At 56.2% G+C, this 26,353-nt stretch overlaps 11 protein-coding genes across 11 annotated transcripts in view; 8 read left to right on the forward strand and 3 right to left on the reverse strand.

Moving 5' to 3' along the window:
- Positions 1–206, reverse strand: part of ATEG_08146 (putative GPI anchored cell wall protein (Dan4)) — a gene marked incomplete at both ends in the record, with an annotated part of 2,213 nt that extends 2,007 nt beyond the window's left edge. Inside the window, one exon of the mRNA XM_001216767.1 lies at positions 28–206. Within this exon, the coding sequence (XP_001216767.1) occupies positions 28–206 (179 nt within the window). The remainder of the gene's footprint in view (positions 1–27) is intronic.
- Positions 207–1,181: 975 nt separating this feature from the next.
- ATEG_08147 (YbhB/YbcL family Raf kinase inhibitor-like protein) lies at positions 1,182–2,052 on the reverse strand (the record flags this gene model as incomplete). Its single annotated transcript, XM_001216768.1, has 2 exons — positions 1,182–1,346; positions 1,513–2,052. 2 exons carry the CDS (start codon positions 2,050–2,052, stop codon positions 1,182–1,184), a joined length of 705 nt encoding a protein of 234 aa, XP_001216768.1.
- A 545-nt stretch (positions 2,053–2,597) lies between these two features.
- On the forward strand, positions 2,598–3,515 carry ATEG_08148 (sterol desaturase family protein; the record flags this gene model as incomplete). The annotated part of the gene is made up of 3 exons (XM_001216769.1): positions 2,598–3,202; positions 3,391–3,397; positions 3,489–3,515. 3 exons carry the CDS (start codon positions 2,598–2,600, stop codon positions 3,513–3,515), a joined length of 639 nt encoding a protein of 212 aa, XP_001216769.1.
- A 919-nt stretch (positions 3,516–4,434) lies between these two features.
- On the forward strand, positions 4,435–5,837 carry gel1 (1,3-beta-glucanosyltransferase gel1; the record flags this gene model as incomplete). The annotated part of the gene is made up of 2 exons (XM_001216770.1): positions 4,435–5,031; positions 5,082–5,837. The coding sequence occupies 2 exons, from the start codon at positions 4,435–4,437 to the stop codon at positions 5,835–5,837; spliced, it is 1,353 nt and encodes a 450-aa protein (XP_001216770.1).
- A 1,068-nt stretch (positions 5,838–6,905) lies between these two features.
- ATEG_08150 (uncharacterized protein) lies at positions 6,906–7,802 on the forward strand (the record flags this gene model as incomplete). Its single annotated transcript, XM_001216771.1, has 1 exon — positions 6,906–7,802. The coding sequence occupies one exon, from the start codon at positions 6,906–6,908 to the stop codon at positions 7,800–7,802; it is 897 nt and encodes a 298-aa protein (XP_001216771.1).
- A 586-nt stretch (positions 7,803–8,388) lies between these two features.
- ATEG_08151 (uncharacterized protein) lies at positions 8,389–9,424 on the forward strand (the record flags this gene model as incomplete). Its single annotated transcript, XM_001216772.1, has 2 exons — positions 8,389–9,081; positions 9,131–9,424. The coding sequence occupies 2 exons, from the start codon at positions 8,389–8,391 to the stop codon at positions 9,422–9,424; spliced, it is 987 nt and encodes a 328-aa protein (XP_001216772.1).
- Positions 9,425–11,296: 1,872 nt separating this feature from the next.
- ATEG_08152 (putative actin polymerization protein Bzz1) lies at positions 11,297–13,776 on the reverse strand (the record flags this gene model as incomplete). Its single annotated transcript, XM_001216773.1, has 4 exons — positions 11,297–11,706; positions 11,752–12,895; positions 12,948–13,556; positions 13,732–13,776. 4 exons carry the CDS (start codon positions 13,774–13,776, stop codon positions 11,297–11,299), a joined length of 2,208 nt encoding a protein of 735 aa, XP_001216773.1.
- Positions 13,777–14,479: 703 nt separating this feature from the next.
- On the forward strand, positions 14,480–16,241 carry dbp5 (ATP-dependent RNA helicase DBP5; the record flags this gene model as incomplete). The annotated part of the gene is made up of 6 exons (XM_001216774.1): positions 14,480–14,564; positions 14,658–14,826; positions 14,888–15,385; positions 15,434–15,671; positions 15,720–15,920; positions 15,969–16,241. 6 exons carry the CDS (start codon positions 14,480–14,482, stop codon positions 16,239–16,241), a joined length of 1,464 nt encoding a protein of 487 aa, XP_001216774.1.
- A 582-nt stretch (positions 16,242–16,823) lies between these two features.
- On the forward strand, positions 16,824–19,611 carry ATEG_08154 (uncharacterized protein; the record flags this gene model as incomplete). The annotated part of the gene is made up of 4 exons (XM_001216775.1): positions 16,824–16,925; positions 16,988–17,944; positions 18,005–18,286; positions 18,589–19,611. The coding sequence occupies 4 exons, from the start codon at positions 16,824–16,826 to the stop codon at positions 19,609–19,611; spliced, it is 2,364 nt and encodes a 787-aa protein (XP_001216775.1).
- Positions 19,612–20,289: 678 nt separating this feature from the next.
- On the forward strand, positions 20,290–21,844 carry ATEG_08155 (uncharacterized protein; the record flags this gene model as incomplete). Its single annotated transcript, XM_001216776.1, has 2 exons — positions 20,290–20,428; positions 20,484–21,844. 2 exons carry the CDS (start codon positions 20,290–20,292, stop codon positions 21,842–21,844), a joined length of 1,500 nt encoding a protein of 499 aa, XP_001216776.1.
- An 877-nt stretch (positions 21,845–22,721) lies between these two features.
- Positions 22,722–25,703, forward strand: ATEG_08156 (basic helix-loop-helix domain-containing protein; the record flags this gene model as incomplete). The annotated part of the gene is made up of 1 exon (XM_001216777.1): positions 22,722–25,703. The coding sequence occupies one exon, from the start codon at positions 22,722–22,724 to the stop codon at positions 25,701–25,703; it is 2,982 nt and encodes a 993-aa protein (XP_001216777.1).
- Positions 25,704–26,353: the final 650 nt, after the last annotated feature.

The following is a 26,353-nucleotide window of genomic DNA, read 5'->3' on the forward strand; positions in this document are numbered from 1 at the left end:
TCGGGGCGGGAAGCGCCATGACGGTACTTGTCAAAGAGCTGCAGGGCGTGCTGGATGGAGTCCTCGTCGATGCGATGGATGTAGTCATGCAGATTGGTCTTGGGCAGAGCAACATCGGCATCGGGATCGGCACGCTCGGGAGCGGGGATAGCCAAGGTGGAGGAAGCCACCAGGGAGAGGACGAGAAGGCGGACGAGAGGGTTCATCTTGAGTTGGATTAGAAGATGAGATGGGATGGATTGAGATGAGGTTGAAGAGGATGGAATAAAGAAGAGAAAGATAAGGTAGAAAGAAACAGGGAAGGAGAAGAAGAAATAAGAAGGCTGCCCGGTTTGTTGATAGTCAGTGGAGCCGTAGTCGATAGTGAATGGAACAGTTCGTCGACCTGACAAACCATGGAATGACGGTTGCACAAGCCACCGGCTCCATCGGGTGGCGATGCAGTTATGTATATGTGTCTACAAGTACAGAGTACAGGGGGTAACTAATAATAATGTCGTTGTTATTGCAATCAGTACTAATAATGTCTATAGTATCAATAATATCAGTAGAGTTCATTGAGAGGTACTACCTAGGTACCTACAGGTACAGAGTATCTGATAGTAACGGCATCTGTCCGAGCGGATCTGGTCATATCAACAACCACCCTCCGATTGGCATGACCCTCTCGGTTCTCCTCTCAGTTCCATGTTCCTGCTCATCCAACTGCCCATTCCGGACTGTTCGACGGTCTGCAACCGGATCCGACCGTTTTGAGGGTTGAAAATCTTGAGAACCGAAGATCCCGAGAGCCGCTATGCCGCATTCGGCCTGGTGCGGTGGAGAGTAGAAGCTCCTCATTGGTCTCGATCGATCTGTTTTAGCTTATCCAAAAGAGGAAGTCTTCTGTCTCAGGCATCTGCATATCGTACTAGGTACCTACTAGGTACCTCAGGGCTGTTAGTTTCATGATTGAGTATTGACGTGTCTAGTGCTGACCTCCACAAAGTCAGTCGCAAAGAACATCGGATAACTCGAGGACGACAGAGTTCGATACGAGGCGTTGTCTTACCTGTGCGTGGACACCGTCAGACTGAGACATGATCTATTTTTTGCCTCTCTATAAATAAACGCCTGGCGGTAACCGCCGACTCTACATCATCACTGTCTGATCGGACCCGATCAGCGGCCGATGGTGTCCCTTATTCTCCCAATTGATAATCATTGTCAACCATTGGTATTGAACATTGTCCGTCAGATATATATTCTCTCAGGATACTGTAAAACAAGCAGCCTAGAATGAATCCTGCATCGAACAGCTGCGTCTTATTGAATGAGTTTATGATGCGTACTCCATCCAATGCATCCTAATATATATAGCGTCCTCGTTCGCGGCAAATAACTATACAACGCCGACCATACCACCCATAACGCCTGTCCTAAACACGACTACTTCCGTTCAAAATCTCCAACCCACTCGCCCCAACCCACCACCTTCCCTTGAATCTCGCTCGTGATATTCGCCAAACTCACAAACGAGTCCATCCGCTTCCGATCCAACGGGTTACCCAGCGCCACCAGCTGGAAGAAATACCGATGCCGACCCCGTCCCAACGGCGGTGATGGCGGCATATACGTCGTCAGCCCCAGATTGCGGCCGTACTGGAACCCGCCCTTTAACGAGTACGGTTCCTTGCGGGAGGTATCGACGGCAAAATCATCGTTGGTCAATCCCGTGAACACAGGTGGAATGCCGTAGTATAGTCCGTGCAGGATGGGTGTTTCGGCGTCGGCGTCGGCGTCTTCACTGACGAGCACGTATTCGCGGACGGTGACGCGCGCCGGGCGTTTCCAGGACAGTGCGGGAAAGAAGCCTGCACCGTCGAGAGTGAAGTCGATGCCCAGTTGCGATCCAGATGCGCCTAGGTCGGGACTGTGGATTTGAATAGTGGCGTTGGGGAAGCCAGCGAAGGCGGGTCCTCGGGTGAAGAGCTTGTGCTGCTGGCCCTGGGGAGGGAGGGCTTGGACTGTGGTCCACAGCGAGACGAGGAGTGTTGGCATGAAAAGATGCATCTGGATTGTCAGTTGATGTGAGGTTGTGGTGGTGTCGGGGTTACCTTGGATGATGGTTTCGTAAGTGTATACTGAATGGGTGTGCGTGGGATGAGATGTGGTGTATGGGTGGACGTACCTCAGCCCGGAGGTAGGTATATATACTCAAGGTAGGTCGGTGGACAGGTAGGAGCGTTGGGGGTTATGGAAGGCATACTCTGGATGCGCCCTCCCTTCTTCGGTTCCTTCTATATCCATAAAGGTGAGCTACATAGACTGCTACGGAGTGCATAACTAGGTAGGTACTGGGTAGGACTCTCTTCAAACATCCTGCAAAGTATCCAGGCGAAACCGATCCAAGTCTAATCGACAACAACATCTACAGTACCTGTAATTAGGTAGTAATGGTTCATTTTTCCATGATGTGGTTGTGGTGACTGTTCAACGGATATGGCCGAGGTACTCCGCATCTCCATATGACAACCCCGCGTGGAAATTTATATAAATCTTTCAGTCGTTTGCCATCTCATTCTCCATCCAGTATATATCGAACTATATCCAGCATAATGGACGCGCTCTGGTCCAATGTCGTCGCCTCCTACTCCCCCCTCGCCATCGAATTCACCGGCACACTTCTCGTCCAAATCCTCACCTTCTGGCTGCCTTCCCTCTGCTATCTTGCCCTAGACCTCCTCTTCCCCGTCTTCTCCCAGCGTCACAAGCTCCAACCAGCCACCAAACAACCCAGCGCCGCTGAAATCCGGCTTTGTTTCCGCGTTGTCGCGCGCAACCAGCTCATCACCTCCGCCCTCCATCTCACCCAGATCGTCCTTCTCCGACGCGGCGCCCCCTCTTACCGCATCAGCGCCACCCTCCCCGGCCCCATCGAGCTCCTCCGCGACATCGCCGCCAGCCTCCTGCTCCGGGAAGCCCTCTTCTACTACAGCCACCGGCTGCTGCACCGGCCGGCGTGGTACAGGCGCATCCACAAGCGGCACCACCGGTTCACGGCGCCGATTGCGCTGGCGGCGCAGTTTGCGCATCCGGTGGAACAGATCGTGGCGAATGCGCTGCCGATCTCACTGCCGCCGCAGCTGCTGGGCAGCCATGTGGTGACGTTCTGGGCGTTCTTGGCGTATGAGCTGTTTAATACGGCGACGGTGCATAGTGGGTATGACTTTTTTGCGGGGCAGGCGAGGATGCATGATTTGCATCATGAAAAGTTCAATTTGAATTATGGATCGATTGGGTTGTTGGATTGGGTGCATGGGACCGATCGGTTGCAGAGGTAGTATAGATCTGTGCCTGGGGTTGATGCATATAGGGTATATATTTGGTTGGCGATGCTGTATTACCTAGGAACTCCGTAGGTGATGCATACATCGGTATATATACCTTACCTAGTATCAGTGCTGTTAGTGCATAAGTACAGACTGGATAAATATATCCCATAAAAGACAAAATCTATCAGAGTAGAATTGTGAAATTCAGGATCAAACCCATAGAAAGATAATAAAATAGCCCAAGGACCCTTGAATAACACGATAATACTGGTCTGTGTGACTATGGAGTAGACCGTTGTCTTAGTGGCGTCTTGGTATTGCTTGTCGGTCTAGACTGCTTCGACTGGTACCCGTAGGCATCCTCAATAAATGCATTTCCGTGAGACGACCCTTTCGGAACCCTGGATCGTCCCGCGAGTGGCCGCTATTTATAAGACGGGACAGGGACCCTAATTAATCGACGAATTCAGGGGAGTGATTGGAGAGGATCCATGGCCACGTCGAGTAATCCGAAACACCACAGACCCCTTTCATTGGCGTGCAGGGACCGCGATGCGCGGGTGGGGAATGCAGGGATCGTCAGGGATAATTTACGCCCAGTCAGGGTATCCGGAGTAGAGTCCCTAGTACTAGTATGTCCTAGGCATGTACATAGGTAGGTAAGTATCTAGTATAGCATCTCCTATGGACAATACTGTATACGAATAGGAAGTACTGGTAGATAGAGATAGAGGTTGACTCTAGAATCTACATCAATGGACAGATAGGAAATACTACATCAAACACTCGATACTACAAACAAATATACCCTTTATACTCCATACTACAGGACCGATCTGCAGTGAACCCCGATGACGAATCCACCTCAGGGATTTAACCCAGCCTGGCTTGCCTGACCTTTAACTCATCCCCCATCCGGCCTGCATTCTTTTTCTCTCGCTCTCTCCTGCACCCCTTCGTCCTTCTTCTGCTCCTTCTTCCTCCTTCTTTCTTCTCTCCTTCTTTATCAGTCACTCGTTACCCACCCACGTCCACTCGTTCCATCTTCTAACTACTCCTCTTCTCTCGCTCAATCCATTCTTTCATCCATACCTTGTAATTTCCCATCTCCTACTTCACTATGAAGGCCTCCGCTGTCGCCGCGGCCCTCGTCCTCGGCGCCTCCTCCGCCATCGCCGCCCCCTCGCTCAAGGCTCGCGACGATGTCACCCCCGTCACCGTCAAGGGCAATGCCTTCTTCAAGGGTGACGAGCGCTTCTACATCCGGGGTGTCGACTACCAGCCTGGTGGCTCCTCCGACCTCTCGGACCCCATCGCGGACGCCGACGGCTGCAAGCGCGACATCGAGAAGTTCAAGGACCTCGGCCTCAACACCATCCGTGTCTACTCCGTCGACAACTCGAAGAACCACGACGAGTGCATGAACGCCCTGGCTGACGCCGGCATCTACCTCGTCCTCGATGTCAACACCCCCAAGTACTCCCTCAACCGCGCCGACCCCAAGGCCTCCTACAACGATGTCTACCTCCAGTACATCTTTGCCACCGTCGATGCCTTTGCCAACTACAAGAACACCCTCGCCTTCTTCTCCGGCAACGAGGTCATCAACGATGGTCCTTCCTCCAAGGCCGCCCCCTACGTCAAGGCCGTCACCCGTGACCTGCGTCAGTACATCCGTAGCCGCAACTACCGCTCCATCCCTGTCGGTTACTCGGCGGTAAGTATCCTGCAAGACCATCATCAACGTAAAGACGCTAACAATGTCAGGCCGACATCGACACCAACCGTCTGCAGATGGCCGAGTACATGAACTGCGGTACTGACGACGAGCGCTCCGACTTCTTTGCCTTCAACGACTACTCCTGGTGTGACCCCTCTTCCTTCACCACCTCCGGCTGGGACCAGAAGGTCAAGATGTTCACCGGCTACGGTCTCCCCCTCTTCCTCTCCGAGTACGGCTGCAACACCAACACCCGCAAGTTTGAAGAGGTCAGCGCCCTCTACTCCACCAAGATGACTGGCGTCTACTCGGGTGGTCTCGTCTACGAGTACTCCCAGGAGCCCAGCAACTACGGTCTCGTCAAGGTCCAAGGCTCCAAGGTTTCCACCCTGCCCGACTACGATGCTCTCAAGTCCGCCTTTGAGAAGACCAACAACCCCGAGGGTGATGGTGGTTACAACAAGACTGGCGGTGCCAACCCCTGCCCCGCCAAGCAGGCCCCCGCCTGGGATGTCGACAACGATGCTCTGCCTGCCATCCCCGAGCCCGCGAAGAAGTACATGACCCAGGGAGCCGGCAAGGGCGCTGGTTTCTCCGGCAAGGGCAGCCAGGGCGCCGGCACCTCCTCCACTGGCACCGCTGCTCCTGGCTCCGGCTCGGCCACTAGCGGTAGCAGCAGCTCGGCCACCTCGTCCGGCATTGCCGCGGGTCTCCAGGTTCCCCGCCTCAGCATGGCTCCCTTCGTCGTCGGCGCCATCACGCTGATGTCGACCCTCTTCGGTGCCGGCCTGGTTCTGGTTTAAGCTTTGGTGGATCCCTTTTTTGTCTCCGGATTTTGTTCCATGTCTTTCTTTCTGTCCCGCTGTTCTATGTGAAATTGTATTCGCGTCGACGTGTCCGCGAGGCGTTATCGGAAATATGCGACGTCAGCAGCAGAGACTTTGATTTGTACAGTGGGTGATGCATGCGTGCTCACCGGGACTCGTATAGAGCTAATGGATTTCTTCATGATATTGTATTGTCTGAATGTGTGCCGTGTAGTGATGTGCCTGAAGCCTGCCTGATCCACTGTTTTTGGTCTTCAGTCTGATACGCTTACAGTTTCAGGTTTCCTCCGTTTTTCCGGACGACTCCCATGTGTTCCTCAATGACGGAGAAGTGACTGACTCGCAACGAGATTGCCGACTGGAGGCTCGGGACTCGTCCGAAAATATATCAGCAGGAATGCGCCATGATTCCACTAGGTCCTTTCCAAGTGAAACCCGTTTCTGGCTGGGTTCGTCCTAACGATCAATGTGCCAATCAGGGATTCTGCTTTATTGATCCATCCTTTGCCCAAATCTCCCACTCGGAGAGCAGTGTTTTATCTAAATGTCTCGTCGCAACAGCTCAAACCACCGATGTTTACCCATGAAACCAGGCCATGCTTCGTCGGCCTTAGCGTGACCGCCAGACTCGACTAGAGAGGAACTAAACCCGCCCCTGAAGTGCTTATTTTGCGATGAACCAACGGCGTGCTCGTGATATCGCAGACACGAAGCACTGGCCAAGTCAAGATGGACCCCTCAGTCGTGAAAAAAGCCCACCGATCAATCTGTCCATAACAGTAGCCCGTCCGCAGTCCATCCTGGAATAATTTGCTTTCTCCTGTTCCATGCAACGCCCACAATCCTCGAACTATATCAATCCCTGCAGGGAACCATGGAGCATCATTCTTCACAGCCCATATCTCATTCCTTTCCTTCGTTCTTTCGGCCGTCGCCGCCATTCTTTTGTCCTGGGTAGCTGCTGGGCCAGCCAACCCTTCCGTTCATTCGTGTCTTTATAAATTCCCTTACTTTTTCGTTCTCTATTTCCGGAAATAGGGAGATATGCGTTCCTTTCTCGCCAGCCTCGTTGCCCTCAGCTCCGCGCTAGGCGCGTCGGCAGCCACCTACAATTCGTCCGCCTACAGTGATTCAACCACGGGAATCGATTTTCAACGATGGTGCGATGAAACGACCGGGTTCTGCTTTGGTGTGGCCCTCCCCGAGTCGGTGGACTCGGACTTTGTCGGTCAGCTGGTGGTGCCCCTGTCCGAGTCGAAAGGATGGGGTGGTGTCAGTCTTGGTGGATCGATGACCCAGACCTTGCTGCTTGCAGCCTGGCCCAACGGTGACTCGGTCGTCTCGACCCTGCGGAAAACCAGTACCTACGCTAACCCGGACGTCTTCTCGGGCGATGCCAGCCTCACCGCGATTCCCGATGGCACCTCCGTCAACAGCACCCATCTGACGTATACCTTCTTGTGCAGCGGATGCATCGTGGGATCCCCGACGACCTTCAGTGCAAGTGACGAGACCTACTTCCTTGGCTGGGCTCTGAGCAAGACCAATCCTACCACCCCCAGCTCTCCCTCCTCGGTCCTCCCCTACCATGCCGCCGGGTTTGGCTCCTTCAAGATGCTGCTCTCGGACGCCAAGTCTTCCAAATACTCCACGTGGGCGGCCATGGCGAAGTCGACTGGCCACCACCCCATTCGGCCTCGGCCCTCGGTGGACTCCCTCTGCCCAGCGCGAACCCCGGACCCCCGAGCGTGCCCGGCAACCGTTTCCAACACCACATACGATTATATTGTGGTTGGCGGTGGCCCCGCTGGTATCATCACTGCCGAGCGGTTGGTCGAAGCCAAGAAGAAGGTGCTGTTGATCGAACGGGGTGGCGCTCCCGGTTGTGTCGATGAGTGCGACGGATTCACTCTCGTGGAACAAGTCTCTGACCCCATTTGACATTCCCGCCGTCGGCACCTCCTTGTCCAAGCTCGGGGTCATTGGCGACTATCTTTGCGAGGATGTCCCGGGCATGGCCGGCTGCGTCCTCGGTGGTGGCACCATCATCAACGCCATGGCGTTCATCCACCCCCAGGCAGCCGACTTTGACGACAAGTGGCCTGAAGGCTGGAAGTGGGAGGATGTGTCGGCCGCCGCAGACCGTCTGTACGAGCGCAACCCCGGCAGCATGCTTCCCTCTGCCGACGGAAGACGCTATGACCAGGCCATGTACTCTGTTCTGTCATCCTTTTTCGATGGCTTGGGTTGGAAGTCTGTAAACCAGCAGGAGCAGCCTAACGAAAAGCACATGATCTACTCGTACCCCTCGTGGTCCATCGCCGACGGCATCCGTGCCGGTCCTGTCCGCTCTTATCTCCCGCTGGTGCAGGACTCGGACGACTTTTCTCTCCGTCTGAACACGATGGTCCGTCGGTTGGTCCGTCGTGGTGGCCGGGTGACCGGTGTCGAGGTCGAGACGGAGGCGGGCGGAATCGAGATCATCAACGTGCGCGCCGGAGGGAAGGTCATTCTCGCGGCTGGAGCCATGTCCACGCCGCGGATCCTGTTCAACTCGGGCATCGGTCCGGCGGAACAGATCAAGAACGTGCAGAGTGGCTCGACGGGCATCACCGTGCCTCCCCAGGCTGAGTGGATCTCGCTGCCCGTTGGTCAGAACCTCAAGGACCACCCGATGTTTACCATCACCGTGAACACCGGCAGCAACTTTACTGCGTACAACACTTCTAGCGTTATGTCGGTGCCGAGTGCGCGCGACCGCCGGCTCTTTGCCCAGGGCTCTGGAGTCTTGACCCAGGGCGGGCACCGGCTGCAGTTCTGGACCTCCAACGTCGGCTCGGACGGGGTCACCCGGTTTTATCAGGGCTCGTGCAGCCCCAGCGCGGACGGCGGCATCACCATGAAGCTGTACCTGACGCACGGCGCGACGTCATCGGGTGTCCTGGGTATCAACGATGCCGGCTCGACGACTCTGGTCAGCGACCCCTGGCTCCAGACCACCGAGGACAAGGACGCGGTGACTAAGTTCCTCGACAACCTGCTGTCGGATCTGTCGAAGAGCTTCTCGGTCAAGGGCGTCTCCACGGCGTCGGATATCCTGAATGATATGACCAGCGGTGACCACTGGGTTGGCACGGCGAAGATGGGACTGGACGATGGCCGTGAGAATGGGACGTCTGTGGTGGACACCAACACGAAGGTGTATGGAACGGAGAATCTGGTAGGACCCCAAAAATTATACTCGTGTGGAATGAAGCTAATCAAAGCAGTACATTGTCGACGCGAGTATCCATCCGGATCTTCCTACGGGTAACACGCAGGCCATTGTGATGGTTGCGGCGGAGGCGGCGGTGGCGCGGATCCTGGCGCAGGACAACACTCAGGGATCTGCGTCGACGTCCGTGTCTAGCATGGCGGCTATCCCGAGCAGCACTGCGTCTGCGGTGATCACGGGGGGTAGCATTGGGGAAAGCGCTGCAACGCCGTCGCTTGTGGTGGTGACGACTACGAAGACGGTGATGGTGACGCAGACGCACACGGTGACTGTGATGCCGACGTTGTAGAGGAGTAGATGTCTACTCAACCGCGGCAGGCCGTGTTCATGTGAAGTCGGGGCCGAGTGGGATAATAGTACATACTTTTAGTAGCTACTAGGTATCGAGTTGAATACAGGGCATTAGGGATCATGCGTGGCAGTAAGTGCGTGGCGCCATAGCAGGATCTTCCGTGGGCCTGCAAAAGCAAAGCAAAATGCCTCATATCGGTTGAAGCCGACAGTCTCATAATAAGAATAATAATGCCGCAAGCCACACCGTAAGCGAGACAATTTCTTTCTTTCTCACTAAGTAACTACATACGTAACTAGGTAACTAAGGTAGGTATTCTCCGAGATTAGGGTTGAGCAGCTTAACACACCTTAATCCAGCTTCAGCCTCATAGTGCCCCAAGCTCAGGCTGCATCGATACTTCCTATCTGTACTGTATCTACGGGAGAGATAGACTCTTCAGGGGTAATACTAGCATACTGTTCCTGAAACCCTCAGAGTCCAAATAGCAGGCAGCAGGATTGCCATGTATGAGGGATTTGCTCCTCCTATAGCTGTCTCGGCTAGCACCGATGCGGTATCTCGCTGTATACAAAAATGCCGCATCGTTACGTCCATCCACAGCACACTACTAGCTAGTACTTCCCTAATTCCTACTCTGTAGCTCTGCTACATAATTTCCGATGGATCTATGCAGCGATCTGTGGCTGTGAACCCGCCTATAAATCCCCCTCCCACCATGTAGTCCCTTCTGCCCATCATCCCTCACGTCCCGGCAAGGCATGCTCATCGACGGCGAAAAGTGGGCTTGCGAAGCGTGCGTCCGCGGCCACCGGGTGACCACCTGCAAACACCATGGTATTGTCCCTGCCTCCTACACCCTGTATCCCTACTTCCGATATGGCCAGCTAATGAGGAGATACATGTTACAGACCGCCCCCTAATCCGCATCAACAGAAAAGGTCGCCCCTTTTCGACCTGCTCTGTATGCCACCGCTCCCCCTGTCCCACGCCCGACGAGCACTCCAAGCTGCGCCAGGCCGACCAGAACCCTGCAAATGTAGACGTGCACCATTACCATTACCACTACCCATCTGCCCTTCACCACCTGCACCTGCACACACACACACATGCACACCCACAGCTGTGATATTGTTCGCGACACTCGCTGATTGCGCTTCCCAGAGACTGCCGCCCGGCCGAGCCGCGCGCCCGCCCGCGTCGTTTCTCCCCATCGCGCCGCGCCCCGCGTCGTCCTCGCCGTCGGCTGCTGCGCCGGTGGCCGCGGCGGCGGCGGCGGGGTCGAGACGGGAGAGCCAGCAGGGTGCTGGGGCGGACCGGAATCGACCGGTTGATCCGCTGATGAGCGCGTATCCGGGGCCTTCGGTGCAGGGCTATGGCCATGGGCATGGGCATGGGCATGGACATATGCCCGGGCATGGCTACCCGGGTGTTTCTCGCGGCCACACCCACGCTGGCTACTCCGCTGTGTCGCATGGCGTGTACCCGCCGTCCACGCTGGACCCGGCGCAGCTGGCGCTGGGGGCGTCGGCAGGCGCGTATGCGGCGACCGTGCCGGTGTCGCTGCCCATGGCGGGCGGCGAGCGCGACATGTTCTTTGAGGGCGGGTTTGTGGATGATGCGGCGGCGTTGGAGGGGCTGGATTTGGATGAGGTGTTGCGGGAGGATTGGTCGTGGTTGGATTCGGGGGCTGGGGCTGGGGCTGGGCCGGCGCCGTTGTGACAGCAGGGGCGTGCGTGATATGATTGACGAGTTATGTGTTATGATGGCTGCGTTTGTCCTGGTGTATAGAGGGAGGCTTGTCTGTTGCATAGCATGGTTTTTATATAGCTACACTACAGTACATCGACTAGATTGCCCGTGATTGATTCATACCTCCTGGATATAGTTCGCGGGCACGCTCTTCGTCACGCCTCCCCGCTCCACGTCTGCCCAGCCGTCGCCGCTGTCCCGGTTGATCAGCACGAACCGATCTCCCTCCGCCATGCTCCACTCCATGTCGCTGCGCGCCTCGTAGTCGTACATCGCCTCCACGTATTGCAGCTTCTTTGCGCCCCGTCGCGGCGCCACGGCCGGCCCCACGCGTTTGCCGCCCGCGCCACTGCCTGCTAACGACGCCGACGAGTTCGAATACGTCGACCCAGGACGCTCCGGCAGGCCAGGGCTGGCCGAGGGGACCGGCGACGGCGCGGCGGCGGCGGCCGGGAGCGCCTCGACATACGACGCCGGCACCAGACCCTCTTGCGTCCCGACGCGCACTCGCATCCATCCCGATCCGTCTACCATAGTTAGCAACATCTTGACACGCGGACTGCTCAACTTACCATCAGGCTCGACGATCGTCACATCGTCGCCCTCTTGCACCGTAACCTCGTCCGCCCCGCCCGCTTGGTACGCGTACAGCATCTTGCCTCGTGGTTCGCTGGTCCGCGGCGACTCCGTCACCGGCGGTGGGGCGACGTACTGTGCTGGAGGCGGCGCAAGGATGCGGTTCCGTCGCGCCGGCGCCGGCTTGGTCTCCTGAGGCGCTGCTGGGGTAGCTGTTTGGCCTGGCAGCTCCGCCGGATTGGCCGGCGCTTGGTTGACGTTCGACAGCGACCGATTGGCGCTAACAGCGTATCCCGAGCTCAAAGAATTCATCGTGTTCTGCCGCGTGAGCGAGGGCGCCGCGGACGAGTTCGTCGTTGTGGGCTCCAAGTCCAGCGTCGGAGTGGCGCTGGCCTGTTCCTGTCGCTCCGCTTTCAGCTTCTTCTTTTCCTCCTTGCTTTGCTCGCCGGGACACTCGGCGGGCACTTTCATCTGACACTTGCTGTGACACGTGTAGCCACAATCCCGGCAGTCGTATCCCTTGGCCGACAGCCCCCAGATGCGCTCACCGCACAGGTCGCAATTGGTCGGGATCTTGAACGTCTGCGACTTGAAGTTGTGGTTCTGCGCCCCCAGCGACAGGTCACCAACAGCCGACATGATGGTCGATGTTTCCACTTCGGCGGTCAGCTTCTTGCGGTCAACTTCGTGCAGCGTACCCTGCAGGAAGAAGATGGAGCGCACGACTTCGACCTCGTTGCGGTTGTCCCGGCCCTGCTTGATGTTCTCTCGGATCTTGCGAGCGTTTTCCACCTCCCGGCGTTTCTGGTCAGACTCAACGCGGAGTTCGCGCACCTGAGTCTTACTCTTGCTGAGAAGGTTGCGAAGGAAGACCTTGGCCGTTTCATCCGTGACCAGGGTTTCGTCATCGTGCCAAACTGGACTCGGCTCGAAGCCCACGTTGGGTGGCTCCTGTGACTGTGTGACGTTGTGACGGAGGAACATGAGGGAATCGAGGCTGGGCACGTTGCGCGGGATTTCCTGGAGTAAGTGTGACATGTGGTCCATGCTTTTGGCGAGGGAATTCTTCTCCAGCTGGGCGGCTAGCGACCATACAGAGTTGAGCTTGGTCACGCGAGTCTCATTGAGGTCTTGCAGGCCCTGGTCTGGTCAGCAGTGATCAAGACGAAATACCTCGGAAGAAGATACCCACATCAAGCAGCTCCGGCACATACTCATGATAAAACCGCTCCTTCATCTTGTTCGTCACGTTGATACTGATCAAATACGTATTCTTCACGTTGTTCATCTCAAGAATCTGCTGTTGATACGCCGCCTGCGCCTTTGGTTTGCTGTGATCGAACGAGCTTTCCATCTTCTTCCGTCTCGTCTCGACCTCCTGACACGCCCCGTCATATTTTCCCTTCATCTTCTTCAGATCATGGTAAGACGAGTCGCGTTCCTTTTCCAACTTCGCGTGAAAGTCGACATGACACTTGCGCAGTTCCTCATACTGTGCGGCGGCTTGTTTTAGCGGCTCGGCGACCTGAACAACCAGGTCGTTGGCGAACTTGTCGCGCTCCGTGGCATGCGATTCCACGGCGGTCAATTGGGTGGTCCATGTCGTGAGAGAGGCACTCTCGAGCGAGCCAGGGGTCATGCTCGGGGTGTCGCCGACGCTGAGAGTGCTTGTTTTCTTGGCTTTGCGGTCGTAGTATTTCCGACATAGGGCGGTCAGCTTGGCGGCGTATTCCTTCTCGATGGCGCTTCGTTCGCGGTAGAACTGTTGGATCTCATCCAGCCAGGTTATCCCATGAAGAACCTAGGGTACGCGATCTTAGTCCGATGTCTTGTCGGTCCCTGGTGAGGGGTCGAAGGAGGTTTGAACGAGATGCGGGGGAACGTAGGCATACCCAATTGTTGACTGGTTTGAATGCATCCTGTCCTGCAGCTTAGCCTTGCTCTTCATCTGATTGCTCCTGCGGTGAGGATACTACCTTCAGCTCTGCTCCAAAATGAGGAGCGGCGTCTGGGGTTGCCATTATTGGTGCGACAAACGGGGGTAATCGCGGCGCATAAGAACTCTCTCAGGCCGGTTCGGGGATGATCGCAAGGGGGGATTGGGATTGGGAAGGGGATCTGCCTCTCCGCGTGTTCCGTCTGGATCAGCGCCGGGACAGTCAGCCACAGATATGTACACGAGCGACACGGACTCCCCAGAGAGGTTCAGTGAGGGACAGTAAACGTGGACTGGAGATGTTCCTGAAGAGGCATTGGGAAGCGGGGGAGGACGAAGGAACTCCGTGACAATACGGGACGGGGCGCTGTCAGGCCACGTAATTGCCTAACTGGGAAGCTGTCCATAGTACGTCATTCTTGACCGCCTACCGTATATGAGAGAGAAACAGGCGCCCTCTCCGCCTGCCTGATCGGGCCTAGTTGGCAGGCGGGATCGCAACCCAGCGTCAACTGTTCGTTCATGCGTTTTTTGCCTGGTAAACCGGTAAACCTCTGTTTCTTTCTCCCCTCCATTCGCCTCGGGGTCCTCTCTCTCTCTCTCACTGTGTTGTTGAATTCCATCGTCTTCCTATCACTTCAATTACCGCTTCATATCACTTCCATATCATCAGATTCTCCCTGTGGATCGCCGCGTTCTCTCGGACTCTCCCGACCCCGCGATCTCTCCGCTTCAGCGCCGTCTCTCATCCCATTTCTTCTCTTCCAATCTCAACCCAGATACCCATCATGTCGTCTGAACAACCTACCGAAGCTCCTGCTGGAGGTTCCCTTGCCGACCGCATCTCCAAGCCCGAGGAGTCTAAGCCCGCAGGTAACGCCGTCTCGCATGCCGTCGTTCGACTTTGCTTTGGCCTTCCGTCGCGACCACCCATCCCGACCCAACACTAATTCAAACCCGTCACAGACAGCACCCAACAGCCCACCGATAATGGACAAACCGATGGTGCTCCCGCTCAGCTCGGCGGATCCGAACTTCACGAGCCGGAATACAACGTCGAAGTCAAGCTGAGCGACCTCCAAGCGGACCCTAACAACCCCCTCTTTTCAGTCAAGAACTTCGAGGACCTGGGACTGTACGTTTAGCTATTCATGCTACTTTGGAATGCACCCACCACTAACCCATGTTGTTTATAGTGACCCCCGTATCCTCCAGGGTTTGTCGGCCATGAACTTCCGCAAGCCGTCCAAGATTCAAGAGCGAGCCCTCCCCCTGCTGTTGAGCAACCCTCCGAAGAACCTAGTCGGCCAGTCCCAGTCGGGTACCGGAAAGACCGCTGCTTTTGTCCTGAACATCCTCAGCCGTCTCGACCTCTCCACCGAACAGATGCAAAAGACTCCTCAGGCCCTCATCTTGGCCCCCACCCGTGAGCTGGCCCGTCAGATCGTCGGTGTGATTCAGGTCATGGGTCAGTTCCTGGACAACCTCATTATCGGTACTGCCGTTCCGGCCGATACCAACAACCGTCCCGCGAGGATGGAGGCCTCCGTGGTCGTCGGTACTCCCGGAACCGTCATGGATATGATCAAGAAGCGGATTATGGTCCCCGCTAAGCTCCAGGTGCTGGTCTTGGATGAGGCCGATAACATGCTGGACCAACAGGGTCTCGGTGATCAGTGTATTCGTGTGAAAGCGTGCGTTCCTCTCGATCGTTGATTTGTCTCCCATCTAATGCTTTGCAGCCTTCTCCCGCGAACTATTCAGGTGGTTCTCTTCTCCGCTACCTTCCCGACTCATGTGCACCAATATGCTTCCAAGTTCGCGCCGCAGGCCAACGAACTTACCCTGCAACACGAGGAGTTGACTGTGGAGGGAATCAAACAACTCTACTTGGACTGCTCCGACGAGGAGGACAAGTACCGGACTCTGGTCAGCCTCTACGGTCTACTCACTGTGGGCTCTTCCATTATCTTCGTCAAGGTTGGTTCCTCGCTCTATATTTGGTCGTTTCCGTTCTAACAACATCAGACCCGTCAATCCGCCATGGAAATTGAAAAACGCATGGTTGCCGAAGGCCACACGGTGGCATCGTTGACTGGTGGTATTGAGGGCTCCCAGCGTGACGCGGTGATTGACCAGTTCCGTGCTGGCGCGGCCAAGGTTCTGATTACGACCAACGTGCTTGCTCGAGGAATCGATGTCTCTACCGTATCGATGGTGATCAACTACGTAAGTCGCCCGAGTTGATGTGCATTTCTGGTACTAACATTCCGCTAGGACATTCCCGAGCTACACCTCCCTCCCAACCAACCCCGCCAAGCCGACTTCCAGACATACCTGCACCGTATCGGCCGGACGGGTCGTTTCGGCCGTGTGGGCGTGTCAATCTCGTTCGTCTCCAACCGCGACGAGTGGAACATGCTCAACCAGATCCAGAAATACTTCAACACCAGCATCCAGCGGATCGACACGAAGGACTGGGATGAGGTGGAGGATATTATCAAGAAGACGATCAAGAACCCTCGTTCGCAGGCCACCTTTGGGAAATAGGCGGCCGTCCATGTGGTCGATGGTAGGGGTGCAAGCACCGCCAATGATGGCGGGTTGGAGCCGTTGGGTTGCTAGAATGGCTGTTATGTGATTTATGCGGAAAGAGTGACGATAGTAAAAGTCCAATAATAGATACCAGTTTGTTTGTGGTTATGCTGGAGACAGAAGGTATATATATGTTCTGAAGTTCGTATACTCCCTGTACGATGAAGATATATACCTACCCGTAGGTAGTGGAGATGGTCCCACTTGGACTCCGGTCTACTTTATACCTAGCAGTACTTGTCTAGTAGATATCTAGCTAAGCTAGGCATCCAGATATGTCAGACAACATCAACCTATTTACTGAACGATGGACATCCATGGATCGGACACGGCCAGCGTCGGAATGCGGCCTAAGTGAGGGGTTAGGAACAATGAGCCGATAAGGATAAGGTGCGGAGAGAGAGTGACTTCAGACATGCAGGGAGACACTGATGACCTGTCCTACCCCCCTCGCCTTCTCCTTCATTCCTTCATTCCTCCTCTCTATCTTTCGCCTCCTCATCCACTGCATCAAGATTGACTTTGTTTCCCCCTACCATGCTCGCCACGGATACTGACAACATCCCAAAGCCCGCAGATGGCGCAACAATAGCCACTTCACCGACATCTGCCAACTCGCGCTACAGCAAACACATCGTCGTAGGCCTCCAGAATTCCCCGTCCCTCCCTGACTCTGTGCGACATCACTGCTGACCCCCTAGTTAACCACCTATCCCGGACAAAGTGGCATCGACCCCGTTCCCCTAGAATGGGGTGCACCAGACGCCAAATCCCGCGGCCCTGTGCTCGTCTCGCGCAGCGGCGCTCATCTGAAGCGTCGCAATGCCCTGGGCGCCCATGGCGGTAGCTATGCCATCTACAACGCCCTCGCCATCGCCGCCGGCGACCTCCCGCCAGACTTCCGCCCCGACTTCCGTAACAGCGAGCCCACGTTCAATTTCCCCTGGCAGCCCGCCTGGGCCGACAAGACCAAGATCGTCTCCATGGACCCCTACGGCCATGACATCGTCAACCAGTTCCGCGACGAGCTCAACGCCGGCTGGGACATCCGGCCGACGATGGCCGTCACCCGTGCCAACATGAAGCTGGCGGAGATTGGCGAGGCCGTGCGCGAGAAAAAGCTCGACGTCGACGGCTCCATCGTCGTGGACGAGTCGGGCGAAGTCCGCGTGACCAAGGTCGCCGTTGAGCCGGTGTGGTATCTGCCGGGCGTGGCGGACCGGTTTGGCGTCGATGAGGCGACCCTGCGGCGCGCGCTGTTCGAGCATACCGGCGGTAGCTACCCGGAATTGATCACGCGCCCGGATCTGAAGGTCTTCCTGCCGCCGATTGGCGGCCTGACGGTGTACATTTTTGGACCTCCGGAGCGGGTGTCGGATGAGAACGTGCGGTTGGCCCTGCGCATCCACGACGAGTGCAACGGCAGCGATGTCTTCCAGTCGGATATCTGTACGTGTCGGCCGTATCTGGCGTTCGGGATCCGGGAGGCCATCCGCGAGGCGCAAAATGGAGGTAGTGGTGTGGTGATCTACTTCCGCAAGGAGGGGCGCGCCCTCGGCGAGGTCATTAAGTACCTGGTGTACAATGCGCGCAAGCGCGGCGGCGACACGGCTGACAAGTATTTCACGCGCACGGAGAATATTGCCGGCGTTAGAGATGTATGTGACTGACTATCGGAGGTGAATCCGTCATCGCAACGAGAAGGCTAACGGTGGTAGATGCGCTTCCAAGCCCTCATGCCGGACATTCTGCACTGGCTGGGCATCAAGAAGATCGATCGCATGCTGTCCATGTCCAACATGAAACACGACGCCATTGTGCAGTCTGGCATCAAGATCCTGGAGCGGGTGCCGATTCCGGAGGACATGATTCCCAGCGATTCGCGAGTCGAGATCGATGCGAAGATTAATGCGGGCTATTTCACGACCGGGAGACAGTATACCATGGAGGAACTGGCGGAGGTGCGTGGCCGCGGCTGGGAGAAGTGGGAGGACGTTACGGTGAGTATATCAACACGGCTTGAAGAGAAGATACTAATTTTGCCAGCATTGATTGCATTCTTCTGTTCAGACTGCGGTGATGGTATTTCGGGTTATTTGTTCAATACTGCTACATCGATCTAGAAATGATCAATAATTGATCATCGGCATCTCGGACACCCTTCCGTAGATCAGATCTCGGTTCCTCCTCCCGAGCGGATTCTTTTCCCTCTTCCCCGCTCGCAAGTATATAACCCCATGGACGTAAGTCGACATACACTCTCTACTCTACTATAATATACCATACGCTTTATCCCTCATAGGACCCCCTATACATCCGTCCTAAGTCTTCTACAATTGTAATCATGACGCGTGTCTCCCCGCAACCCCACGTCCCCAGACCCGGGGTCTGGTGCCCCGCCGTGACCTTCTTCAACCACGATATCGACACACTCGACCTCGAATCCCAAAAGAAGTACTATTCCTACCTCTCCCAGACCGGCCTCACCGGGCTCGTCATCCTCGGTACCAATTCCGAAGCCTTCCTCCTCACGCGCGAAGAACGCAAAGCCCTCATCGCGACGGCCCGCGAAGCCGTCGGCCCCGACTACCCCCTCATGGCCGGCGTCGGCGCCCACTCCACAAAACAAGTCCTGGAGCTGGCCGCTGACGCCGCTGACGCCGGCGCCAACTACGTGCTCGTTCTCCCGCCCGCCTACTTCGGCAAGGCGACGACCATGCCCGTGGTGAAGCGGTTCTTCGCGGACGTCGCAGCGCAGAGCCCACTCCCCGTCGTGCTGTACAACTTCCCCGGCGTGTGCAACGGCGTCGACCTCGACTCGGAGACCATCACGGCGATCGTGCGTGCCTCGGCCGCTGCTCGCCCGGACGGCGTGTCCAACGTCGTCGGCGTCAAGCTGACGTGCGGCTCCGTCGCGAAAATCACCCGCCTCGCGGCCACGTTCTCGAAAGACGAGTTCGCCGTGTACGGCGGACAGGCGGATTTCCTCGTCGGCGGGCTGGCGGTCGGCTCGGCCGGGTGCATCGGCGCCTTTACGAACGTCTTTCCCAAGGCGGCGTCGCGCGTCTACCAGCTGTACACAACAGGCCATGTCGCCGAGGCGGTGGAGCTGCAGAAGCAGACGGCGCTTGCGGAGAGTCCGATCAAGAGCGGCATTGCGGCGACCAAGTATGCTGCGGCGGTGTTTTCGGCGCCAAAGGCGGGCATTGTGGGCGCGGAGGAGAAGTTGAGGCCGCGGACACCGTATGAGGAGCCGGCGGAGGCGGCCAAGAAGACGGTGCGGGGAGCTATGGCTGCTGTTGAGGAGATTGAGCGGGGGCTTTGAGGTGTACCCAGTATGTGTATGCCGTATGATGATAGCATGCAGCATGGACCTAATAGAAGCTAAGCTGTTCGGCGAAATGGCCGGAGATTTTATGACGTCTGGGGAATTCTCCGAGACAGCGCCGAATTGGTGGCCTGATAGGTGGATGTTGAGTCGAGATACGAGGTCGCTGTGTAATGAGGTGTTGGTAGAGGGCTGGTTGTGGTGGAGCGGGTGGATAGAGGTGAACTGTACGCCGTCAGTAGGGACTGAATTAGGGTTGAAGCAGGCATTGGTAACAGACTTTTGTCATCCCCCGATGATCCCCCGAACTGTTGCTCGCAATTTCCTGCACGTCATCGGCCATGGCTATACCTCATCTAGGAAGGTAGCAAACAATCGACATGCTCTGTACAGAGGCCTCCCACTGTACACGGACGTCACCGGAGTAGCCTCGGAAGAAACACCCGCATCTCGGACATCACCCCGCAGTGTCTGTTCGTGTCCCCTCTTCCAATCAATGCGTCGGTATACCGAAGTCAACTCCTGCAACTTCATATGCTAAGAAAGCGCGCAGGCTGCCCGCAGTACGGTATAAATACTCCCTCGTCTCGACGCCAGTGGTCGAGTCGGAGGATGGCATAGCTCCAATCCAGACTGCACACCATGAAAACGAGCTGTCTTGTTGCCTTCGCCGTGATGGCCGTGGCCAACGCCGCGGATTACTCTGGGGCCCTTCGACCGCAGGTCCATTTCTCTCCGCCGAAGAACTTCATGAACGATCCCAATGGCCTCTTTTTCGATGACCGGAAGGGCATCTACCACCTGTACTACCAATGTATGCCGTCCCTGCCCTCATGCGAAAGTCCATATTGTCAGTCTGACTCCCCTAGATAACCCCACCGGACTCGTTGCTGGCAACCAGCACTGGGGCCATGCCACCAGCCGTGATCTCTACCACTGGGACAATCACCCCATAGCCATCTCCCCTAGCCATCCAGAAGAGTACATCTTCTCCGGTTCCGCGGTGCTCGACCGCGACAACACCTCGGGCTTCTTCCCGGACCAAGACGACGGCGTCGTCGCCATCTACACCGTCGACACTCCCACCTCTGAGACCCAGAACATCGCCTACTCCCACGATGGCGGCTATACCTTCACCAAGTACGCCGACAACCCGGTCATCAACAGCACCTCAAAGGACTTCCGCGACCCGCAAGTCACCTGGCACGCCGAGACAGGCCGCTGGGTGATGACCGTGGCGTACGCCGCAGACCGGGTGATCGGGTTCTTCACGTCGCCGAACCTGCGCGACTGGACGCACGCGTCCAACTTTACGCAGCCCGGCCTGCCGGGTGTCGAGTTCGAGTGTCCGAACCTGGTGCGCTTCGTCGTCGCCGACGGCTCCACCCGCGACGTGCTCTTCATCTCGGTCAACCCCGGCGCCCCGCTGGGCGGTTCGGGCACATACTACCTGGTCGGCCAGTTTGACGGCACGAGCTTCACGTCCGAGTCGGCCAACGAGACGCTGTACGACTTTGCCAAGGATAACTACGCCTCGCAGTGGTTCTCGGGGCTGGCGCCTGGCGCGGCGCCGCTATCCATCGGCTGGGCGAACAACTGGCAGTATACGCAGGAGGTGCCGACGGGGCCGCTCGAGGACTGGAGGGGCGCGATGTCGCTACCCCGGGAACATGGCTTGCGGCAGGTTGGTGGGAAGTGGGTGGTCACGCAGCGTCCGGTGGGCGATTTGCGTCCTGTCCGTGGGGAGCGGGTCGTGAGTCGGCGGGTGCGTAACGGAGAGGTCACGGCTAACCTGACGGGTGTTGTGTCCAACGCTGTGTACTTTGATGTCGTGGTGAGTGGTGTGCCGGCCGGTCAGGGGGCTGGCACGGTGAGCTTCAACTTTACGTCGTCGTCGGGAGAGCATGTCAACGGCGGGGTGGAGCTGGATAGTGAGCGGTTCTGGATGGACCGCGCTGGGACGCATCTGTTTACGACGCAGGATAACGCGGACTATACGTCGCGGTTTGAGACGCCGGTGACGGTGGAGCACGGGGCGGTTCGGTTTAGCGGGGCGTTAGATCGGTCTTTGTTGGAGGTGTTTTTGAACAGGGACTTGCAGAGTGGGACGATGGTGTACTATCCTACTGCACCGCTGGATCGAGTGGTCTTCTCTGCTGAGGGACTGGGGAATGGCACGGTTGTTCATGTTGATGTGTGGGGCTTGCGCAGCGGATGGACTGGAGTATAGACCGAATATGTTGATATAGAGATGGTTCTATAGATGATGCTTCATGAATTTATCTACTATAGAGGTATATAGCTACGATCTATGAGAGAGTTGTTTACTATGTTTAGGTCATATGACATCATGGCTTTCTGCAGTGTATTAACAATACCAATATTACTCACATCCACCGTGTAAAAATAATATTTACCCGTAAGATAGATACTCGGCTTGCCGGAAACCCCCTCCCGCGATCATACGACGCCCAGCAGTTTCGGCCGAGGATCTCGCCCATCTTCATCTGTTCTTCTCCTCGTCGTCTCTGTGCCACGGACACTGTCCCTGATGGCAGACGCATCGTGATTGGGAGTTCTATTCTGGACACGCATGTCTATACACGATCACACGGTAAGGAATTGACCAGGAGTTGTCCATCAATCTGCATCTTATCTCCGGCCCAGACGTCCTCATCCACAGGTACTATAGAGGTACCTTAGTTGCCGCACAAAGTCTGATCCGCCGGGCCGGAATCATCCCATTGGGGTTCATGTGAGAACCAGAATTCCCTCTGGTGCCTGGCGTCCACTCCCTGTCCACTCCCTTTCCTTCCCCCAACACCTTCAATCACATCTGGTACATCTTCATGTCATTCTCAGTATTCGCCTTTTACTGATATGCGTCTCCTGCAGAAATTACTCTAGTCCGTTATCACCATATTATCGCCCTATCGACTCCCCTTATCGCCCCCATGTGCTCCACTTTTAGTGCTTCGCGATATTGATCTTCATTACCTCAGTCTCGACATCAACATCACCATCACCATCACCTGCAGACTCCTATTTAGGTCGCCTACGCGCTTGCTCTGCATTGCCCCTATGGTCCCGCCTAGCTGCTGAGCAACATGGCGGTCCCCGGCATGGGTAGCGACTTCCAGCTCTTCTCCCCTCTCCAATCATCAAATCGACGCAACTCCCAAAAAGAGTCCAAGGCATTCCCGCTCTCCAGTTCAGATGACGGAGAACAAGATTGGAACCAGTGGATGAGGTGGGATGACAATGCTCTCCTTGACCTTCCCAAAGACCTTCAAAAAGCTTCCTTCGACTTCCCTTTCACCTCGCCCAATAGCTCGACCTGTCAACAGAGTAATGGACCCCCGCAAAGCAGCAACTTCTCCCCCGATGTCTCGTTCGATGGAAATAACATCTCACTCGACTCCTTTCTCCCTGACCACAGCCCGGGAGTCTTGGCCTCAGCGGTATCGAACGCTCCGCTGTCCGCTACGTCCGGCTCCCCCATATCATTAGCCGCTGTTAACCGCAAACGCAAATCCGGGAGTGACGACGATGGGTCAACCGCCACTGGAACGGTCCAGAATAGCAAGAAGATGCCCGCCAAGAAACGCGCCCACAACGTCGTCGAGAAACGGTATCGCGCTAATTTGAACGAGAAGATTGCCGAGTTGAGGGACAGTGTCCCGAGCCTACGTGCCTCCAAAAATACCAATGGTGGATTACTCGACGATGAAGACGAGGGTGTCGCACCCGCGAAACAATTGAACAAGGCATCGATCCTTTCAAAGGCAACAGAATATATTCGTCACCTGGAAATCCGCAACAAACGCCTCGAGGACGAGAATACGGCCTTGAAAAACAGACTGCGTCAACTCGATAAAGCCGTCGATCAGAATCTCACCTCCGCTGCCTCCGTGTCATCTCCCAGTAACTACACCGTCTCCACCGAGTCGGGCGCCAGCTCCTCCCCGAGTGTTTTCTCAAATGCAGAGGATGTCCCCAGTGACCATTCGCCAAGTTCCACTCACCCTCCTGAAGGGTTGATGAAGGTCCCGGACTCGTGGAAGCGCATGCGGGCGGCCGCGGCTAGTGACAATGCGTTCAATCAGTCATACATCCAGTATCCGAGCAATGACAGCGGAGCCTCGCACGCTGGCGGCGGTGGCCGGAGACGGTCTCATTACCCCAATAAATACATGCTCGGTGCTCTAGCCGGACTGATGGTCTTGGAAGGCATGGGAACCGAGAAGAAGTCCGAATCCACCGCGAAAGGGCTTTTCGCATTCCCACTGCACCTCTTCAAAAGCCTTCAATACCCACCAGGCCCGTACTGGGCAGCCATGACCCAGAACTTCTGGCACTCGTGGCATGCTCGCGCTATCCTGCACTTTCTCATCCTTGCTGCACTTGTCGTCGGCAGCGCGTTTGTCGTTTTTGTCTACCTCTTCAACTCGGGCCCAGCTCGGCCATTTGCTTCAGCAAAGTCAGCGTGTGAAACAACTCTGTCATCCAGTAACTTCAGACGCCAGGCTTGGTTGACGAGTATCCAGCGAGTTGGAGTACCTCGCCATCGCTTCTTCCACGAGTGGTACGTGGTAACGTCGAGATGTTTCGAGTACGTTCTTCGCTGCCTCCTTGGATGGAAGCTTTATTCGTGGGCCACAGGAATCACCGAGGAAGATGAAAAAGGCCGGGTGAAGACGTGGGATATTGCAATCGACGCACAGCTAGCTGGCGGCGATGCCGAGGTGAGCAAAAGTCGCCTGGTCTTGACCATCTTTGCCGCCGGCACCTTGCCCCGAAGCCCGATGCGGATGATGTTGAAGGCCCTCCATTGCCGCATCCTCCTCTGGCGCGTTGGAGAGCCGGGTTCTTGGAGCTTCAATACGTCCAACGATGTCGCTCGTAGCTTGGCAAGATATCAATGGGACCTTGCGCGGCAGATTAATGCATCTCTCCCAAAGGACCACGAGGACCGGCTGCCCAGGCATCTGGCGGCCTTGCTGCAGCTAGATAGTGAGGATGTTATGATTGATAGTGTCATTCAACGAGCGGTGAATCTCACATGGAATCGCCCAACGCAGGAAGGAGCCGATGACGACGAGGCGCTGCTCGATGTGGTGGAAGAGGACCCGGCCATCCAGTCCTCTCTCGATGCTCTTGCAGCCTGGTGGTCAAGCCATCTGCTGCAGCGTGCGCTCCTGAAATACTTCGAGGCCAGCTCCGGCGGCCCAGAGGCCAAGAAGAGCCGGGATATCTTCAAGCGGAAAATCAAACTCGCCCTTAAGGTCGCTCCTCAACCCTCCGCGGCCCATACGCGCGCTTTGGTCATGATGGCCGTGTTCTTCGAGCAGAACCGGGTGAGCAACATCGGAAAGGTCCTCGCGGCCCTGCCCAAGGAGAAGAGTGAGAGAAAGAAGAGCCAGACCCTGAACTTCCTGGACACCTCTTTACCCGTGAGCGTTCGGGAGGAAATCTCAATCGCTGTTCGTTGTGCCATGATCGCCGCCATTTTCACCGCGCGAACCACTGGAGACACCTCTCTGCCCGCATCATTCACGATGCAGAGAGCCATTACATGGTTCAACCAATTGCCGCTTGATCCTGTGGAGCTCACCCTGCTGGGCTTTGCTTCTATCTACCATCTCTTACATGTGCTCGCGTCGGACACAGGATATCTGTCTTCGTCCGATTCATCAAACCCCCCTTCCCCGGTATCGAGGTCGCTTCCATCATCGACTGCAACGTCTAGCGATGAAGCAGAAGAGCCCACGCCCGCACCACTCACCCCGTCTATGTCGCCACAGTCGATACCCAATTTAGGCCGCGTGGCCTCAGAACTTATGTACTGGGCCCGGAACGCCTATAACCCGGCATTTTACGGCTTTACGTCCAATCTGGTGAAAGTGGTCGAATCCGAATGCACGTCTCTTTGCCACAGTGCCGGTGTCGACGTAACAGATTATTCCTGCATTCAGGAAGAGAAGAGAAAGGCCATCCGCAAGAAGACCGAGAAACCGCCCAAGGCAGCCGAACAAACCCGACTACCCCGAGAGAAGTCTCAACCTCCCCGGTCTGACGCCGTCGACTGAGGAATAGGGCAGAAGCCTGCGATTACCCCTAATGTTACTGGTATGAAGTTAATGTCTGATCTGTCGTTCTGTTTGCGGGACCGTATTCCGATGTATTTGGACAGGATTGAATCGGGTGGGAATGTAAACGGTTGGCGTTGTATGCCTGTACGTCACTTTCTGTAATGGTTGGATCGTTTATGGTGTCACAGCTGTACATCTTCCCTCAAGAATATGAAGCCAGTGCGGCTCAACAGGTCTCGCGTATGTCAACGCTAATATGATGCTAGATCGTATTATGTGCAGCTGGCAATCCTCGAATGTGTCCTGCAGATAAAACCCCTGACCAAGGCCATCTTGAGCAGAACTTTATCACCCGATCAAGGACCTTTGTTCTGGCCACCCGGCCAACCTTCCGGGATGCCAATGCATCACAGCGTGGCAGAAGCGTGCCTCGCTTTGTCTGATGCCAATCCGGAAAACAGCGGAGTTCCTTTGCTCCATAGCAAGTCGGGATCATTGGCCCATCCCGCCTACGGTGGTATTCAGCAGCCTGCAACCAACGGGTCTAGACAACTCTAAGTGTTTTATATAGTTGCACCACCAGCGACCTACGCCATACCGTTGCAACGCCGCTTCAGCCCTATCCACTTTGGCTGGCGATCTGCTTG

This window comes from Aspergillus terreus, genomic scaffold, assembly GCF_000149615.1.
Source record: "Aspergillus terreus NIH2624 scaffold_12 genomic scaffold, whole genome shotgun sequence".
NCBI classification, from domain to species: Eukaryota; Fungi; Ascomycota; class Eurotiomycetes; order Eurotiales; family Aspergillaceae; genus Aspergillus; species Aspergillus terreus.